We start from the raw sequence: 21060 nt of genomic DNA, 5'->3' as shown, positions 1-21060 counted from the left end.
AGACCCCCTCCCCATGCACAAATTTCGTGCACCAGGCCATTAGTATATAAATAAAAGAGACGGCATTAACTTTTCATTACACTCTTGTTCTCCATAATTTGAAATAACTCAGGGAAATTTTTTGAATTAGTAAAATTTCCCAAGTAGGAGATGCCGGACACGAGATAAACTAGGAACTTAACAAAACCTTATTTTTTTTTTTAACCTTATTCTTATGGAGCTGACAAGCTGGGTCCTTGAGATTAACCATAACAGAAAAGTCTCTGATAAGGAATGGGAAGAAGAAACAGTAATGAAAGGGCAAGCGATAACTGGCTACTCTGGGCTCATTGTCAAAGAAGGCTCCTCCTCAAAGGCGCTATCTGATAGGAGACCAAAATTAGAAGTCAGTGTGGGAACTGGGAGCAAAGTATTCCAGTCTGAGGAACTGGCCGAAGAAACGGGCCAAAGCAGGAATGAATTTGTCTTTTAACATGAGATGCTTCTTAGTAATAGTTTAAAAATTCCTGAGCCTTTAATATGTGCTAGGCATGTAAGTGCTAAGCACATTACATGCAATTCATTCATCCTCACAAAACTGAATTAAATACTGTTATCTCCATTTACAGGTGAGGAAACTGATTAACTAGAAAGATTAATCCAAAATTACACAGCCTATAAGAGTAGGAGCTGGAATTCAAATCCAGAGTCCATTTTCTTAATCATTACACAAAAAATTGCAGTACCGCCGAAACGGGTTTGGCTCAGTGGATAGAGCTTTGGTCTGCGGACTGGTGGGGGTCCTGGGTTCGATTCCGGTCAAGGGCATGTACATTGGTTGCGGACACATCCCCAGTGGGGGGTGTGCAGGAGGAGGCTGGTTAATGTTTCTGGCTCTCTATCCCTCTCCCTTCCTCTCTGTAAAAAATCAATAAGATATATATATTTAAAATAAAATAAAATAGTGTGACCCAGGTAATGCTTCACAGGGATTTGCAACCTCAAGACCCATCTCCAGCTCCAGGCTTCACGCATGCGCAACATTCACCCTCTACGTAGGGCTGGCGCGCCCCCTGGCGCCCCTTCGGGTCCCCGCAGCCCCAGCAGCCAAGGGCGGGACTTCAAGGCCGGAAGCGCCAATCTTCCTCTCGCTCCTCTTCCGGTTCACTTCCGCCTACCCCTCCCAAGCTCGGGGACCGGAAGCTCCTCTCTCTAACCCGATTCTCCTAATTGAGTTGAAACCCGGGAGACGTCAAGATGCCGGTAAGGAGCCCGAGTGATCCAGGGGCGTGAGGTGATGGCGAGGATGGGGGAGAGCGGGGAGAAATGAGCGTGCGCTGAGAGAGGCGGACCCACCCGGTGGGAGAGGGAGCCGGAGCCGGAGCCGGGAAGCGGGGAGGCAGCCGGTTCTTGTGGGATTGAGGACCGGGGAGTGTCGGCCGTGGGTACGAGAGAGGCTGCCTCAGCCCTTTGGCCCCTTCTCTCCAGTGCCAACACCATCTTTGCCCCTTCTGCACCCCCACCCCAACCCCAACCCCAACCCCAACCCCAGCCCGACACCGGCTGGGTCCCCAAAGCCTCAAGGGATACACTTTTTATTTTTCATTTTTCTAGTCCAGGGTCCGGCTTCTCCTTTTTTTTTTTTCTTCTAAAATCCCACTTCCTTCTCCTACCCAGGGGACGGGTCCCTTCCGCTTCTCGTCCTGTGTCAGACCCACTTCCTCCCCTGTCGCCGCCGTCCGGGGCGCCACCGCCGGTTCAGGGCCCTCAGGGCAAATTCAGGGGCCGGGCCTGGCTTCCACACGTTTCGGTTTTATTGTGCATTAGAATGGGAGTAAAATTAATGGTGGTCTGGTTTCTCTTCGTTTCTGATAGCGCCTCTGTGGGGTAGATTTATTGCCGTCGTGGCAGGTCTCCATTTTTGCAGATTAGGGAAAAGGAGGTTTTCAACAACATGGGATTGATTATTCAACAACAAACATTACTGAGCTCGGTGACAGCAGTGACTCAGGCAGCGAATCCCTGTTCTTACGGAGTTTGCGTTCTCATAGGGAGGAGGACAGGAAACGAGTGTATTTAGAATAAAGGAGGTAAGTTCTGATAGGACGGATGCTGTGAAGAAAATAGATGGGGAACCAGACCGTAGCTGTAGGAGCTGGTGAAGGGGATGGTGGAGGCTGCTTTAGATGATGTATACCTGTGATTTAAAAAAAAAAAAAAAAAAAAAAAAAAAAAAAAAAAAAGGCACAAGCCATAGTTCTAGATGCAAATACTGTGAATCCCACAGCTACCATTTGACTCCTGATGTGTTCCAAGCAGGCCCTGAGCTACACACTCTATAGAAATTACCACATTTAACCCTCACAGTGATCCTATGAAGTAGATATGTTATTGTTTTCTCATTTTCCAGAGGAGGAACCTGAGGCTGAGAGAAGTTAAGTAATTTACCCAAAGGTTGCACACTTAACTAGTGCAAAAAGCCTTGGTCAGCCAGGTTTTAAGCCAGTATTCTACAGACCTATGAGCATACCAGTTGGACACCGAGCACTTATTTAATATCTTGATGTTACACAATTAATATCTAACTTCTCCATTAGCCCGAAAGTTCTTCAAGGATTGAGACCATACTGGTCTTGTGCACCTTTAAGAGATCAAGCCTTGCATTTAGAAGGTGCTTAGTCATCATTTGTTAAAGGAATGAATGCATGAATGGGGCCTGTGTTGTCTTACAAAAAGCCAGAACTAGGAATCATATACATATTGCTCTCCTAAATGTGATTTTCTCCCCTCATCCTTTCACTCACACCTCCCCACTGAGGCAGTATATATTTCCTCCCTATACAAATCTAGAAACAGGCTAAGAAAAGTGATGTCTTGGTCAAAGATATAAACCCAGGAAGTGGCAGAACAGAGTAACTAGTGCTTGGGTTCTGGTTTAACAGCAGCTGATGGGTGGGTACTCCTGGTTTATATGATGTTTGCCTATTTCTGCAGAGTAACTATTCCCACCAGTTCCCAGTGTGATGTCACTGAATGTAAAATTGAAAGAGATGTGTAGTAGCGCCCCATTCATTACGTAGTACTCTTTCTGCCATAAAGATACAAAAGACATAAATAACTTTAAGGTCGTCGTAGTCAACAGTAAAATAATTTTTAAAAAAATATATTTTATTGATTTTTTACAGAGAGGAAGAGAGAGGGGTAGAGAATTAGAAACATCGATGAGAGAGAATCATCGATTGGCTGCCTCCTGCACGCCCCCCACTGGGGATGTGCTCGCAACCAAGGTACATGCCCTTGACCGGAATTGAACCTGGGACCCCTCAGTCCGCAGATGGACGCTCTACCACTGAGCCAAACTGGTTTCGGCAAGTAAAATAATTTTTAAAAAATAATGAGTATTGCACTTTGAATCTTCATTACCTTTGTTTTTAATATAATTTATTACAAATTTATGTAATTTAATTTTTGAAGATTCCTAGAGAGCTAACAGTTGGTTTTCACAAGCCAGTGAGAGCCAGCTCTGCATATTGCTGCCACCTTCCCCTCTGTCTCATGCCCTGGTTGATCTTGGGTGGGTTATTCTTTTTTTTCTTTTTTCTTTTTTTCTCCCCTTTCGAGAAATGTACTTGTTTTTCCCGCTGACATTTGTTCTGCTTCTGTTTCTGTATTCTTATCTGGCTTCCACTGTAGGCTTACCACTCTTCTCTCATGGACCCCGACACCAAGCTCATTGGCAACATGGCGCTGCTGCCCATCAGAAGTCAGTTCAAAGGACCCGCCCCGAGAGAGAGTAAGTGGAAACCCCTTTCCATTATTTTCGGATTTTGGCGTGAAGCATCCAACAACCCTCTGCCATTAAGTCAGGGAAGTTCTTGGCTCAGTCCTCTGCCTCTGGTTGCTGTTGTATTTTCTGTTTGTTCGGTGGGTATTGCTTTTTAGGCCTGCCAAGATTGTGGGTATATGTTGCATCTAATAGGTCGTTATCTTTGCTGCTAATTTCTCCAGGATTTTTTTGTTGAGAGAAAATGTGCTTAAATCTTGACACTTTCTGTTATCACTGTCAGTTCTTACAAACTAATCTAAGGCTGCTACTTCTATAGGATGCCATGTTCCCACCCCTTCTCTTACCAAGCTTGGGGGGAAATTTTTTATTTTTATTTATTTCATTTTTAATCCTCATCGAAGATATTTTTTCATTGATTTTTAGAGAGACAGGAAGGGAAAAGGAGAGAGAGAAAAAAATCAATGTGAGAGTGAAACACAAACCAGGAATGTGCCCCAACCAGAATCTAACTGGCCACCTTTCTGTACATGGACAACGTCCAACCAAATGAGCCACATCGGCCAGGGCTCAATCTTTTTTTTCTTTTCTTTTAAAAAAATATATTTTATTGATTTTTTTACAGAGAGGAAGGGAGAGGGATAGAGTAAGAAACATCGATGAGAGAGAAACATAGATCAGATGCCTCCTGCACACCTCCTACTGGAGATGTGCCTGCAACATGCCCTTGACCGGAATCAAACCTGGGACCCTTCAGTCTGCAGGCTGATGCTTTATCCACTGAGCCAAACCGGTCAGGGCCAGAGCTCAATCTTATATATTAAAAGATATGTCCTAAGAAACATTACTAATTCTGAATTTTATATCTGCTTTCTTTCTTGATACTCGCATTTCCTCCTCTCATCCCCCCTCTCCCCGCCCTGAACCATTTCTTACTGTTCAGAAGCTCCATTTTTAGACACTGAGACTCTTCTGACACATTCTGAGATAATCTGCCACCAGTATGATTTGTAATATATTATACATGGTTTCCCTGCACCCAGAAAGGGTCTGCACTGAGTTCCATTCATGGTTTCCAAGGCCATGGTTTTAATTAATAATTTTTTAATGAAGCCCTCTCTGTCCTTCTGCCAGACTGTTAGACTTGACCTTTATAAATTTAATTTTGTTTTCAACACCAGTTGAAAGATCAATAAACTTAATAAACCTGGTGAGTCACTATAGTCTTTACTTGATTTTGAAATGAAGAAAAAAGGAACAGATGGGGAAAAGAAAGCAGACCAAAGAGAAGAAAAATGACATAAAAGAATTACAGTGCAGAGCCGAAACCGGTTTGGCTCAATGGATAGAGCGTCGGCTTGGGAACTGAAGGATCCCGGGTTCGATTCCGGTCAAGGGCATGTACGTTGGTTGCGGGCACGTCCCCAGTAGGGGGTGTGCAAGAGGCAGCTGATTGATGATTCTCTCTCATCAATGTTTCTAACTATCTCTCTCCCTTCTTCTCTGTACAAAATCAATAAAATATATATTTTTAAAAAGAATTACAGTGCAGAGAAAAAATAAGAGTCCATGTTGGTTTAGATTCCTTGGAAAGAACCATATCAGATCGGTGCAAAATACCATATGGTATTTCAAAAGTTGCAGTTGACCAAGGGGTTAATCTAATTACTACCCTTGCAGTTCTTTGGGGATTTCTACAGCTAACGAATGACCTGTTCCTCTTCCTTAGAGGACTGGATTCCAACCAAATTGGAATTATGGATGAATGTAATCTTATGCTGGGAGTTACCGGTAAATAACTCTTAGCATTAATGTAATTATTTACAAATATCTTTTGAACACCTTTTATGTGCCAAATATCCTCCTAGGTTCCGAATCTTGTAGCCTCCCTACCACCTATGGTGACATTTAAAAGGACTGGCTGGTTTTTGTAAACACCGTTAGAATCTTTGAGGAAGTTTCTTTTTTCAGATAAGAAAATAGATTTTAAGAAATGCACATCTAGCCCTAACCGGTTTGGCTCAGTGGATAGAGCGTAGGCCTGTGGACTGAAAGGTCCCAGGTTCGATTCCAGTCAAAGTCATGTATCTTGGTTGCAGGCACATCCCCAGTAGGAGGAGTGCAGGAGGCAGCTGATTGATGTTTCTCCCTCATCGATGTTTCTAACTCTATCCCTCTCCCTTTCTCTCTGTAAAAAATCAATAAAATATATATATATATTTTTTAAAAATACACAGTCATACCGGTTTGGCTCAGTATATAGAGCGTCGGCCTGCGGACTAAAGGGTCCCAGGTTCGATTCCGGTCAAGGCCATATACCCAGTGGGGGGTTTGCAGGAGGCAGCTGATCCATGTTTCTTTCTCATCGATGTTTCTAACTCTGTCCCTCTCCCTTCCTCTCTGTAAAAAATCAATAAAATATATATTTTTTAAAAAGAAATACACACCTAGAGTTCAAATTCTATTGAAATTCTTTAGCAGAGGAATGAGCAGAAATAATGACTGCTGAATGTTGGCAGAGTATTAAAACTGCAGGATTATTTTGCATTTCTGCTGTGTGAGAGGGATAGCAGGCATGGACAAGAGATAAAAATAACTGTTTCTGCTGAAACCAGCTGCCGGATACCAAGCCCCTGGGACTGTGACCTTCTTAAAATAAAAAAAAGGAAAACAAAAAATTGCCAAAAAATTTGTAATGAGATTTGTCTTTGTCACAACAGTATTTCTGGCTTTTTTCAGTCTCTAGCCACCTAGAACAGCTTGTACAAATATATTTGAAGTCATAGTTTTTGTAAACAGAAAGATGTGTATGAAAACCCCAATGGGTTCCTAAATGACAGTTGAGAGGTGTGGTTTTTTTTCTGAAACTGTCATAGGTACACTGAAATAAAATTCTTTTGAATGCTTTTTAAGTAATTTTATTAAAGTTAGTTTATGTCTCAGTCTGTTTTTATAAATGCATTGAGAGATGTCTGGAATGATGTTCACCAAGTGTTAATAGTTATTTCTGGGACATGAGATCAGGGTGACAATGAAAAATTGTGCCCTAGCCGGTTTGGCCCAGTGGATAGAGCATTGGCCTGAGGACTGAAGGGTTCCAGGTTCGATTCCGGCCAAGGGCACATGCCTGAGATTGCAGCCTTGATCCCCAGTGGGGGGCGTGCAGGAGGCAGCCGATCAGTGATTCTCTTTCATCGTTGATGTTTCTATCTCTCTCCCTCTCCCTTCCTCTCTAAAATAAATAAAAATATATTTAAAAAATTGTTTTGGGCCCTAGCCCATTTTGGCTCAGTGGATAGAACATAGGCCTGGGGACTGAAAGGTCCCCTGTTGGATTCAGGTCAAAGGGCACAAGCCCGGTTGCAGGCTCGATCCCCAGTAGGGGGCGTGCAGAAAGCAGCCCATCATTGATGTTTCTATATCTCCCTCTCCCTTTCTCTCTGAAACCAATAAAAAAATGTATTTTTTTAATTGTTTAGTATTAATCTTTCTAATGAGTATGTATAATTTTTATAAAAACAATAAAGCTATAAGAATAAATTATGTATATATTTCTCTAGAAATTCTCTAAAGACTTTATATTTCAGTAGCCTCATTTTATTTTATTCATCTCCAAAACTCTTGTTCATTAATCTTGGATAATTTTTTTCTTTGTAGCTTTTGTAGATGTTATGTTTTGCATTAAGCTAATGTTCTCTGCCCCCTCTCCTTATATCTTGCTTAGCAAAAGACACAGATATTGTGGATGAAGCCCTCTATTACTTCAAGGCCAATGTCTTCTTCAAAAACTATGAAATTAAGGTAAAGTACAGAGCTTTTAATATTCAAGTAATTTTCTGATGGGAAAAAAAGATCGAGCTGGCAGTCAGGTTGCTTCAAATAAAATGAGATTATATGATTTTAAAAAATCCAGAATAGTACTTAATGTTAGACTCTTTGTCAATATGAATTTCTTATTTTTTCTTTCAAAGTCTACACCACAGGTTGGCAAATGACAGCCAAAAGGCCAAATCTGGCCCACCACTTCTTTTTGTAAAAAAAAAGTTTTCCTGAAACACAGTCATACACATTTGTTTATATTTTGTCTGTGGCTGCTTTCACGCCACAATAGTTGAGTTGAGTGGTTGTAATAAAAACTGCAAAGCCTGAGATTTATTATCTGGTCTTTGTTTCCTTATTCTACATTAATTAAGTACCTACAATGTACCAGTCTATAATTGAAAATCTTATATGCTATGTTATTTTTTATGCATTTCTGTATCCTGGACCTGAGATGGAGAAATAAACTTCAATGACCCTGACCCTTCCTTTAAGCACCCTTTCTCCCCTTCTCTTAGTTCTTGGTAGGAATCAGGCCGAGAGGAAGATGGTAGAGAAGGAGAGGGGGAAATGGGAAAATATTTTTGAGCTTTCGCTATGAGTAAATTAACAAGAAATGTCAACACATTTTATGGATAATATTCTAGAATATGAAACTTGAACTCCCTGCCAAACTTTGACTTTTTAATCAAACAGGGTCTGAAATCTTTATTTGTAGACACTTGGCCTACAAATTGTAGTCTAAATATTCTGTGTTATTAGCAGAGCGTTTTCTGTATCTAATGCATGGTCTTACATGTTTTATTTGTAATAGGTGTAAATAAATGCATTGAAAGATGCATATTATAATTCTGCCACATTTCATTCTCGCTTGAATATCACATGATCTGAAATATAGGGAAATGTATAGTTTGTTTTTTAAACTATAAATCCATGTAAACTTTTTTTTTAAGTATATTTTTTATTTATTTCAGAGAGGAAGGGAGTGGGAGAGAAACATCAATGATGAGAGAGAATCATTGGTCAGCTATCTCCTGCAGACCCAACACTCTAGGGATCGAGCCCGCAACCCGGGCATGTGCCCTGAATGGGAATTGAACCGCGACCTCCTGACTCATAGGTTGATGCTCAAGCACTGAGGCCCGCTGGCGGGGCAGATCTGTGTAAACTTTGACCTGAAGTGTGTGCCACATGGGATCCACACCCAATTACCCTTTCCATGTTTTCCTTTAGGATAAGAGTTGGGCTTATGGAGCTCTTCAAGAGCAAGTCACACATGAAATACTTTTTCCTCCTGTAGAGCCATGAGTGTTTCTGTTCTCGGCAGAGATCCTAAAGCGAAAGGGCTTTTTAAAATTAGCCCACCATATGGCGCACCTCAGCTTTCCTGGCAACTCCGCTTCCTACACAGAGTGAGGAGCTGTTGGCACAGTTCCTCGGGAACCCAGGGGCAAGAGGGACGGAGGACAGCAGGAGCAGCACAAGGCAGACAAAGCGGGCCTCAGAAGACTGCATTGGAGAATGGGACTATTTCTTAACATATTTTTGATTTTTTTTTTTTTTTTTTTTTTTTTTTTTTTTTACACAGAGGAAAGGAGAGAGAGAGCTAGAAATGTCAATGAGAGAGAAACATCGACCAGCTGTTCTTAACGTATTTTTAAAAAATATATATTTTATTGATTTTTTACAGAGAGGAAGAGAGAGTGATAGAGTTAGAAACATCAATGAGAGAGAAACATCGATTAGCTGCCTCTTGCACACCCCCTACTAGGGATGTGCCCGCAGTCAAAGTACATGCCTTTGACTGGAATCGAACCTGGGACCCTTCAGTCCGCAGACCAATGCTCTATCCAAACTGGTTTCGGCTCTTAATGTATTTTTATTGATTTCAGAGAGGAGGGAGAGGGAGAGAAAGATAGAAACATCAACGATAAGAGAGAATCATTGTTTGGCCGCCTCTTGCAAGTCTCCCATTGGGGATCAAGCCTGCAATCCTTGACTGGAATGGAACCCAGGACCTTTCAGTCCACAGGCTGATGCTCTACCCACTGAGCCAAACCAGCGAGGGCTGGAGAAGGAATTTTTGATGTTATAGTAACTTATACTTTAGCAGTTTTCTGTTGGTAATCGAAAGACAAAGATTTGAATTCATTTGTCCCACATAAATGATATGCTTTGTCCAGGACTGTTTTTAAGTTTTGTTTTTTCCTCTGTAGAATGAAGCTGATAGAACCTTGATATACATCACTCTCTACATTTCTGAGTGTCTAAAGAAACTCCAAAAGGTAATGAAACTTGCATGATCAACTGTTAGGAAAATAAATTACTGATAGGTTTTTAGACTTAGTGAGACTTTAGGAGCAAATAGAACATATTTCCTCTGACTTAGAACATGAACTTGAAAGAAATATCTGAATGTGGATCTCAAAACTTACCGTACAGTTGACTAATCAGAGGATAAGGCATTGTATGTCTTCTCCTAAGACAGAAATCTTGAGTAAAAATATCCCTGTTAAGCCTTTGGCTCAGAGGTTCTTTTTTAAAATATATATATATTTTTTATTGATTTCAGAGAGGAAAGGAGAGGGAGAGAGAGGTAGAAACATCATTGATGAGAGAGAATCATTGCACGGCCCCTACAGCCCACAACCTGGAATTGAAGCTGGGATCCTTCAGTCCGCAGGCTGCTGCTCTGTCTACAGAGCCAAAACAGCTAGGGCTGCCTCAGAGGTTTTTAACTTGGGAGTCCAAGGATAGAATTCAGGGCTCCATGAACCTGAGTGGGAAAAGAGTCCATCTTTTCACTAACCTGTAACTGAAATTTAGCATTTACTTTCATTATTAAGGTGGACAACAACCCACAGTTGTCTTAGCAATACCTGTGACTTTTTCTCCAATAGAAACCACAGTATTTTGCATTTAGAGGGGAAGATTTTTTTTCTTTTTTTTTCAATATTGTTTGCATGTCACTCCTTCAGAATTTAGTTATTAGGGCCATGGCAAGATTTTGTGTATTTAGTGCATGAATAAAGTAGCACATGTAAAACTATTAATATAAAAAAAAATTTTTAATATAGTTATTGCATTTCAGTATAATTGGTTTCTTTGGTAATTCTGTGTATTGTATTTTAATTATTTAAAACATTATTATTTTTCCCCTGTAAAATATATTGTGTATATATAATTTTTTTTTTTTTTTTAGTGCAATTCCAAAAGCCAAGGTGAGAAAGAGATGTATACACTGGGAATCACTAATTTTCCCATTCCCGGAGAGCCTGGATTTCCCCTGAACGCAATTTATGCCAAACCTGCAAACAAACAGGAAGACGGTAAGGACAGTATCTTCACTTCTCTCTACGTGGCACAGGGTTTCCCCATTTGACTTTTTACCCTCCTCCTTCTCTTCTTGTCTTGATGGGTATACAATTGGGAGTGGAATCATTAGCACATATATTCTCTTACTAGCCACACTCAAGAGATTTAAAAAAAAAAATTTTTATTGATTTTTTACAGAGAGGAAAGGAGAGGGATAGAGAGCTAGAAACATCAATGAGAGAGAAACATCTACCAGCTGCCTGCACAGCCCCCACCATACAACCAACATACATGCCCTTGATCGGAATCGAACCTGGGACCTTTCAGTCCGCAGGCGATGCTCTATCCACTGAGCCAAACCGGTTTTGGCTTCTTTTTTTAATATATATTTTATTGATTTTTTTTTTTTTTTTTTTTTACAGAGAGGAAGGGAGAATGATAGAGAGTTAGAAACATCAATCAGCTGCCTCCTGCACACTCCCTACTGGGCATGTGCCCTCAACCAAGGTATATGCCCTTGACCGGAATCGAACCTGGGACCCCTGAGTCCACAGGCCAATTCTCTATCCACTGACCCAAAGCAGTCAGGGCTAGATTGTCATTTCTATATCTTAACCTGTTTGAGTGTACAGAAATAAATTGCAAAAGTCAGTGTCCGGATCAGTCACGAGCACATTTGTGATACAGTTTTTTGTGTTGTCCCACCTGCTCCTTATTATAGAAGTGATGAGGGCCTATTTGCAGCAGCTAAGACAAGAGACTGGATTGAGACTTTGCGAGAAAGTTTTTGATCCTCAGAATGATAAGCCTAGCAAGGTAAGACCCTCCTCTTTGCCTATTCAGTTGCTAACTCACCTTTTATCCTGTAGTCTTCATTAAATGAATCACACTAAGATCTTTCATTGCAAGAAAACCTTTAGTTTCTGAATTGCAGTGTTAAACTTTGAATATGTGCCTTGTACATGGTAGGAGGTCTCAGTGAATCACTGTGCATAATGATTCCATATAGGACAGATTTTTTAAAAAAAATTTTTGCATGAGATATCTTGAATGTATTACCTCCATTCTGTCTTTGTAATTTTGAATAACCTGTAAGTCACTAAATAAAAAAATTAATTCTACATTTTTACATGTGCTTTCAAGGAGTGTGTATAACATAAGGGCCGCCAGACTAACACAAATTTTAACATTAAGTAAATCCATATTCTGGCCTTCCCTTGAACTTGCGTTGTAATTTGACTGCCACTGTGCATTCTGTTTTGTCCCCTCTCGTTAGTGGTGGACTTGCTTTGTGAAGAGACAGTTCATGAACAAGAGTCTTTCAGGACCTGGACAGTAAAGAGAGCTGGGCAGACCGTTTCCACAACCGTGGGCCACATTTTACAGCAAAACGTACACAGTTCTTTGCCTTTATTTCATAAAGTTTTATACAGAAGAGAGAAGAGAACATGTCTTTACATGAAAGTTTCATTATCAAGAATTTGGGGGTGGGGTGGGGTGGGGAGAACGAACTGTCAAAGGGTGATTTGAAATTTTCTGCAGTATTAAGCTGGTGCTTAATAAGTAGTAATAAAGGAATTTCTAACATGTTGTCAGAAAAACGTTATTCCTTTGCCAGTCACTTAACATTTTTTGTAGATAATATTCATCCTCTTAAAGTATACAATTCAGTAGTTTTTAGTATATACACAAAGTTTTGTAACTATCACTACTAATTCCAGAAAATTTTCACCACCCCAAAAAGGTGTACTCTTTAGCACTCACACACACCACACCCCTCCCCCAGTCCTCTCCAACCCCTTCCTCCTAGTCCCTGGTAACCACTGACCTATTTTCTGTCTGTGGATTTGCCTATTCTGGACATTCACATCCATGGGGTCGTATAACATGTGACTTTTGTGTCTGGTTTCTTTCACTTAGGACAGTGCTTTTAGGATTTGTCCAAGTTATTACTTTGTCCCCCCTCCCCCTTTTTTTTAATTGTGGTAAAATACACGTAACTTTTACCATTTCAACCATTTTTAAGTGTACAGTTTACCGGCATTAATTACATTCCATTCACAATGTTGTGCAACTGTCATCTCTTTATTTATTTTTAAACTAGAGGCCCGATGCACAAAGATTCATGCAAGAATGGGCCTTCCTCCCCCTGGCTGCCAGCACCGCCTTTGCTCCAGCCAGGAGCCACCTTTCCATCTTCCCACGCTGCCCAGAGGCCCGGAGTGGCTGGGGCAGTGTGAAACACCTGCATCGTCACCATGGCAACGATGCAAGCATCCCACTCCCAGATGCTTGGCACCTGCATATGCAAATTAGCCCAACAGCTTTGTTGGGTTAATTTGCATACTCCTGATTGGCTGGTGGGCATCCGAAAGTACAGTCAATTTGCAACTTCCTTTTTTATTAGTGTAGATATATTCTTATTGATTTCAGAGAAGGAGAGGGAAATAGGAACAACAATGATGAGAGAGAATCATCCATCAGCTGCCTCCTGCATGCTTCTTACTGGGGATCGAGCCAGCAGCCCAGGCATGTGCCCTGACCAGGAATCTAACCATGACCTCATGGTTCATAGGTCAATGCTCAACCATTGAGCCACACTGGCCAGGCCTTCACCTCTGTTTATTTACAAAACGTTTTCATTATCCCAAATGGAAACTGACCATTACCTGGTAAACTCTAATCTACTTTCAATTTCTGAATTTGCCAGTACCTAGATTGGAATCAAACAAGCTTTGTTCTTTTGTGTCTGGCTTCTTAGCATAATATCTTCAGGCTTCATCTGTGTTGTAGCAGATAACAGACTAAATAGTCCATTGTCTGAATAGACTATATTATGTTCAGTTTATGGAACCCGTCGGTCAGCTGGACAGCACTCCTGCTATGGGAGTGCACTGACCACCAGGGGGCAGCTCCTGCATTGAGCGTCTGACCTCTGCTGGACAGTGTGTGTCATAATGAACAGTTGACCAGTCACTTAGGCTTTTATATATATAGATTATTATCTAAAATCAGATTCTGGCGGTTTAGGTTGGAACTTCTATTACAGACTCTCAGATATGTCAAAAAGGAAGAAAGAAAGCCACTGGGATCCATAAAGAATACAGTAGGTCCTCGGGTTACATTGGAGATCCATTCCTATAGCGTGACGTAATGCGATTTTTGCCGTAAGTTAGAACCCACCTACATAAGCACCTACGTCATTCATGGAGCACATACACAGCCGAAATGAAGTGAAACAGTGAAAAAATTTAAAAGAAAAATAACAATTCCTGACCGTTACTTGTGGTAAATAAATAGTAAAAAGCATAAAGCACAGACCTAGCAGTTTGGCTTAGTGGATAAAGAGTTGGTCTGGGAACTGAAGGGTTCCAGGTTCAATTCTGGTCAAGTGTACATGCCTGGGTTGCAGGCTCAATCCCCAGTGGGGGGCGGGGTGTGTGTGCAGGAGGCAGCCAATTAATGATTCTCTCTCATTACTGATGTTTCTCTCTATCCCTCTCCCTCTTTGAAATCAATAAAAGTGTAATTTAAAAAACATAAAGCACATATGTACAACCGTTAAAATGACTGAACCTTTTTTTTTTTTTATAAGTAAATGGGAGATGGTGACATAACCACGAAACGACGTCAAGTCCGATGTAACTCAAAGGCTGCCTGTAAAAATTTGTTCCTGAAAAACCTGGTTTGTTTTTAATGGTGGAATCTTTGTGATAGAAACCAACTCTCTGTGGTGCATGTCGCACTAGTGCCAGCAGGGGGAGCATGGACACTAGGAGCCAAAAGCCTGGCTCCCGGAATATTTCTCCTTGGTGCTGCATAATGTAGGTGTTTTGTTTTTGAATGTGTCTGAGAGGACAGTTTCCAAAGGACTTAGAATAAATTATGCAAGAAGTACCACAATGGACTTAAAAGAGCAGTTTTAAGCGACATGTAATGCTGACATTAAAAGAAGATTGTTACAGCCCTAGCCGGTTTGGATAGAGCGTTGGCCTGTGGACTGAAGGATTCTGGGTTTGATTCGAGTCAAGGGCACATGCCCCGGTTGTGAGCTCGATCCCCAGTAGGGGGTGTGCAGGAGATCAGTGATTTCTCTGTCATTATTGATGTTTCAGTCTCTCTCCCTCTCCCTCTCTGAAATAAATAAAAACATTTTTTTTAAAAGCATAACTTTTAAAAAACCTAGTATTTGGCATGAAACTACCACACTCATACTCATATTTATTAATTCTTTTTAAGATTTTTAAAATTGATTGTTAGACAGGAAGAAAGAGGGACAGAGAGATACACATCTAGTTGCTGCCTGCTCTATGCCCTCTACCAGAGTATGTGCCCTGACTGGGAACCAAACCACAACCCTTTCTGCACAGGATGACACCCACCCAACGGAGCCACACCAGCCAGGGCACAAGGGGTGATCTTTCAGGGAAGGCAGTTTATTTTTAATATATTTTATTGATTTTTTACAGAGAGGAAGGAAGAGAGAGAGCTAGAAACGTCTGATGAGAGAGAAACACCAGCTGCCTCTTGCACACCCCCCACTGGGGATATGCCCGCAACCAATGTACATGCCCTTGACCGGAATCGAACTTGGGACCTTTCAGTCCACAGACTGACGCTCTATACACTGAGCCAAACCGGTTTCGGCAGGGAAGGCAGTTTAGTAATAATCATAAGACTTTGATTTGTTTTAGGTTTTTCTTTGTTTTGTTTTTTTAATTTTGTAACATTTTAAAATGCTCATTCTCTTTGATCCAGCAACTTCAGTTCAAGCATTGTGGACTGCTGAAAGACACACACACCTGGAAATAATTTAGTCATTTTTTAATAGCGAATTGGATACCTAAGTCAGAGTACATCCATAAAAACCATTATATAAAAAAAATGAGCTCTCTCTCTCTGTCCTATCATGGAAAGTTGCCTTATAAATAAAGTTCAGGACTTTTAATATGATTCCATCCTTGTTTACATAATTAATTGTATGTACTCCAGGGAAAACGGGGAGCTTATGCATTAAACTGTGAACAGTGATTTTCTTAGGGCAGGAACAAAGATTGTCCTGAGTCATGTACTATAATTCAGTAAGATATATGTGATCTCCATAACCAGGAGGAAAATCTTTTTTACAAAAGATAGATACAAAAATCAAATTTTAGAACAAAAAAAATATTATTCCAAAAACAGGCTGAGGACCACCGTCACTTTGTTCTTTTTTCTTAAGCATCCTGCTTATATTTATCATTTTAATATGCCACTCATTACTGTCATGTGTTGAAAGATTACAGTGCAGGGAAATACTCAAAACCAGATTTATGAGAACTGTTTTATTCCACATTTTCCTTTTGTCTACAATTACCAGTACCGAAGACGTTCACAAAAGGTTTGGAGCCGTGTCCAGAAAAGGAAGGACTACCATTACACGAGAAGCCGTTTGGTTTGTTTCCTCTTGGTTTTGTTTATAGAAGTCTGGAAGACCATTCCATTAGGAGGGTGTAGTGTTAGGGCCGCATCTGTTCTGTGTTGATTTTGAGATAAAACATCGATCATGATTTTCCACTTTGCTTGAACACTGCAGCTCTGATTTATAGGTTGTCCCAAACACTTTGCCGTTTTAATTCTATTTAACCCTTGCTAGCACCGTTGTGGCAGATCTAATTACTTTTCCCCTTTTCTAGGCGAAGAAAGCTCGTGTGTGATATAATTTGCTATAATGTAATTAATGTAAGATTGCACACCTGGAAGCTGGCAGGAATGGCAATTAAAAGCCACGTCTTTATGAATCCAGGGACTGGCCTTCCCACCCATTATAAGATGGTCACTTTGCTACGTATGTTGATATTTTTAGTAACACATTCAGGCAACAAGATCAGGAGATTTGCCGAAATCGGTTTGGCTCAGTGGATAGAGCGTCGGCCTGCAGGCTGAAGGGTCCCAGGTTCGATTCCGGTCTGGGGCATGTACCTTGGTTTCGGGCGCATTCCCAGTGGGGGGGGTGCAGGAGGCAGCTGATCGATATTTCTCTCTCATCGATGTTTCTAACTCTCAATCCCTCTCTCTTCCTCCTCTCTGTAAAAAATCAGTAAAATAGCCGAAACCGGTTTGGCTCAATGGATAGAGCGTCGGCCTGGGGACTGAAAGGTCCCGGGTTCAATTCCAGTCAAGGGCATGTACCTTGGTTGCGGACATATCCCCAGTAGGGGGTGTGCTAGAGGCAGCTGATCGAAGACTCTCTCTCATTGATGTTTCTAACTCTGTATCTCTCTCCCTTCCTCTCTGTACAAAATCAATAAAATATATTTTTAAAAAATCAGTAAAATATATTTTAAAAAATAAAAATAAATATTTTCATTGATTTCACAATGGAAGAGAGGAAGATAGAAACATCAATGAGAAGATAATTGATCAGCTGCCTCCTGCACACTGCACACTGGGGATGGAGCCTGCACCCCTAGTATGTGCCCTGACTGGGAATTGAACCATGACCTCCTGGTTCATAAGTCGATGCTCAATCACTGAGCCATGCTGGCTGGGCTACATTTAAATTTTCTTTAAAAAAAAAATATTTTTTTTTTATTGATTTTTTACAGAGAGGAAGGGAGAGGGATAGAGAGTTAGAAACATCGATGAGAGAGAAACATCAATCAGCTGGCTCCTGCACACCCCCCCTACTGGGGATGTGCCCGCAACCAAGGTACATGCCCTTGACCGGAATCAAACCAGGGACCCTTCAGTTCACAGACCAAAGCTCTATCCACTGAGCCAAACCGGTCAGGGTTACATTTAAATTTTCAAGCAGAGTGGCAAGAAGATAAAATGAGGATTTTTATAAGGTAGCATTAGTTACAATTCATCAAATGTTTTGGAGGGTAGAGTAATGGGAGGGAGATATTCTGGGAGTAAGAATCAGCAAAGAATCAATCTAAGAGGTTAATCAGAATAAAACGAGGATCAGTAAAAGCTGGGACTCAGAAAAAGGAATTTCTTGGGGTTGTTCCTAGTATTAAAGTCTCCAAAAAACACCAAAGCCGGTTTGGCTCAGTGGCTGAAGCCGGTTTGGCTCAGTGGTAGAGCGTTGGCCTGCGGACTGAAAGGTCCCGGGTTCGATTCAGGTCAAGGGCATGTACATTGGTTGCAGGCACATCCCCGGTAGGGGGTGTGCAGGAGGCAGCTGGTCGATGTTTCTCTCTCATAAACATTTCTAGCTCTCTACCCCTCTCCCTTCCTCTCTATAAAAAATCAATAAAATATTTTAAAAAAGAAAAAAAGAAAAAAGAAATAAAAGTAACCTGTTTAAAGTCTCCAGAAAACTTTATTTTATGGCAGCTGAACTCTGACTGGAGCAAGCCCTCTTGGTTTTGCTTTTGTGCTTGCATGAGTTAGTTGCCATAGCCTTAGTTGATTGACCATCTCATAAAAAAATGTCAGGCTGGACATCTTAGAACGCCAGAATACATTTTACTGCAGGGAGGGAAAACCATTTGGAAAGATGGCCGTATGTATTTTCTCCAGTTGTTCTGGCAAATCCTTTGTCCTAAGTTCCTTTCCAATGAAAGGAAGGCTCTATCACTGCCAGGAGACACTTAAGAGATGTTAAGTAATGTTTCCCTTAGAGTAATTTACAAGTGTTGTGTTTTTCCCCCTGGTACAAAAGACAGATCTAAGAAAAATGTCTAATGTAGCTGGGAAAGATTTTCATTCGTGGGAGGCTGCTGGGCGTTCCGAAATGAACTTAAGTGGAGCAGAGCATTTACGTTAATAAACTGTTCCTTTTCTTAAAATATATACTTTACTGATTTTTTACAGAGAGGAAGGGATAGAGAGTTAGAAACATTGATCAGCTGCCTCCTGCACACCCCTACTGGGGATGTGTCCACAACTAAGGTACATGCCCTTGACCGGAATCGAATCTGGAACCCTTCAGTGCACAGGCCGACGCTCTATCCACTGGGCCAAACCAGTTAGGGCAATAAATTGTTCCTTTAATGTATCTGATTCAACACCTCATAGTAGCCGGTATCCACATCATTCTGCATCTGGTAAAGTGGCTAACCTCAAGGTTCACAGTCAGCTATCTCCTTGTCAATTATGAGCCTCATTTCTTCGCCCATGAAAGGAAGAATGAACATGAGATAATGTCTAACATCTGCTCCAGTTCCAAAGCCATCCTTTTATAAGATGATTTCATGAGAAAAAGGGAGCTTTGTCTGCTGGCTATACCTGTGTGTCCTGAGTTGCTATACATGTATCGCTATATGTCTTTTTTTTTTTAAAAAAAAATCTTTATTGTTCAGATTATTACAGGTGTTCCTCCCCCCTCACCCCCTACTTAGCTCCCCTGCTATATGTTCTTTGAATAACATTCAAATCAGTATGATCTGACTTATATTAGATTAATGGAATTTAACCTTGGAATCCATTCTACTTGGAAGCAATTGATTTTTAAAAAATATATATATTTTATTGATTTTTTACAGAGAGGAAGGGAGAGAGAGAGAGTGCTAGAAACATCGATGAGAGAGAAACATTGACCAGCTGCCTCTTGCACACCCCCCACTGGGAATGTGCCCGCAACCAATGTACATGCCCTTGATCGGAATCGAACCTGGGACCTTTTAGTCCGCAGACCGACGCTCTACCACTGAGCCAAACCGGTTTCAGCGGCAATTGATTTTAAAGAGGATTGTTGGGGGCAATTGATTTTAAAGAGGATTGTAAAAAAAAAAAAAAAAAAAAAAAAAAAAAATCCAGAAAGGTAAATTGTCCTTTGTCTCTTTATTTTTTTTCTCTATAAACCTGCCAAAGTCCACAATTTATGTTGTACATTCTATGAGGTTTTTTTGTTTTTTTCTTATTTTTTAAGATATTGTTTTTTACATAGAGGAAAGGAAAAGGATAGAGCTAGAAACATTGATGGAGAGAAACATTGATCAGCTGCCTCCCACACACCTCCCACTGGGGACATGCCCGCAACCAAGGCACATGCCCTCGACCGGAGTTGAACCTGGGACCCTTCAGTTCCCAGGCCAATGCTTCATCCACTTAGCCAAACCAGTTAAGGCCATTCTGAGTTTTGACAAACAAAAGACGTGTCCACCATTATAGTATCATATAATTTCACTGCCATAAAAATCACCTGTGTTCCATAAATTCCTCCCTCCTCCCTAACTCCTGTCAACCACTGATCTTTTACTGTTTCATCTTTTCCAGGATGTCATCTATACTAATAAAAGGGTAATATGCTAATTAGTCTGGGAGACCTTCCGGACATCCTTCCAGCCAAAGCCATGGTGGTACGCTTGAGGCAGATGTGGTTAGGGGCGATTAAGCCAGCAGGGGAGGGCAGTTGGGGGTGATCAGGCTGGCTGGGAAGAGCAGCTGGGGGCAAGCAGGCTGATAGGGGGTCAGTTGAGGGGGGAGGAGGAGGCAGTTGTGGGCGAGCAGGCTGGTGGTGGTGGGGCATTTGGGGACAACCAGGCTGGCAGGTAGAGTGGTTAGGAACCAGTGGTCCCAGATTGCGAGAGGGATGTCCGACTGCCAGTTTAGGCCAGATCAGGGACATCCCCCCAGGGGTCCCAGATTGGAGAGGGTTTAAGCTGGGCTGAAGGACAGGCCTCTCCCTGCCCCATGCATGAATTTTGTGCTCCAGGCCACTAATATAGTTAGAATCATACAGTATGTAGCTTTTTACTTTGGCTTCTTTCAGTGCATGTAAGTTCCACCTTTTCATGGAACACCAAGACTGTGCTCCAAAGACAAATCTGTCTGTAGTGCTAATTGAACATTAATATGCAGACAATCAGTTTTGATAGTAACTGGCAAACTTGCAGAATTTAAGGACCAAAGCCGAAAACTATATTATTTATTTTCTTGCTAATCCAATATGTAGGATAAAAGTCTTTCTTAAATACATTAATATAATGAAAAATATTAAATCCATTATCTTTTTGTACTGTAATATGTTTTATTTTTCATTAAAGTTGTACTGGCATCATTATTTAGATGAAGTTTAATAAAATAATATTTTCATTGTCTAGTTTTCCCCAGGCCATTATTAGTCATTTAGGATTATTACTGAAAGTAGGTTTTTTTTAATTGTTGTTGTGTTTTTGTTTTGTTTTGTTTTGTTTTTTGTAAAAGAGAGGGGTGGCCAAGAGAATGACAAG

At 41.1% G+C, this 21060-nt stretch overlaps 1 protein-coding gene across 2 annotated transcripts; it reads left to right on the top strand.

The window, feature by feature from the left end:
• The first annotated feature begins 1086 nt into the window (after window positions 1-1086).
• ARPC3 (actin related protein 2/3 complex subunit 3) lies at window positions 1087-12485 on the top strand. 2 transcript variants are annotated; one of them, XM_036449355.2, is made up of 8 exons: window positions 1087-1242; window positions 3673-3772; window positions 5444-5530; window positions 7488-7564; window positions 9799-9867; window positions 10785-10911; window positions 11619-11713; window positions 12174-12485. In XM_036449355.2, the coding sequence occupies exons 1-8, from the start codon at window positions 1237-1239 to the stop codon at window positions 12234-12236; spliced, it is 624 nt and encodes a 207-aa protein (XP_036305248.1). In that variant the 5' UTR covers window positions 1087-1236; the 3' UTR covers window positions 12237-12485. The 2 variants fall into 2 exon arrangements, with proteins under 2 accessions (XP_036305248.1, XP_036305249.1); XM_036449356.2 differs by lacking the exon at window positions 5444-5530.
• Window positions 12486-21060: the final 8575 nt, after the last annotated feature.

This window comes from Pipistrellus kuhlii, unplaced genomic scaffold, assembly GCF_014108245.1.
Source record: "Pipistrellus kuhlii isolate mPipKuh1 unplaced genomic scaffold, mPipKuh1.p scaffold_m20_p_20, whole genome shotgun sequence".
Classification (NCBI taxonomy): domain Eukaryota; kingdom Metazoa; phylum Chordata; class Mammalia; order Chiroptera; family Vespertilionidae; genus Pipistrellus; species Pipistrellus kuhlii.
This window is presented reverse-complemented; position numbering and strand designations above follow the sequence as displayed.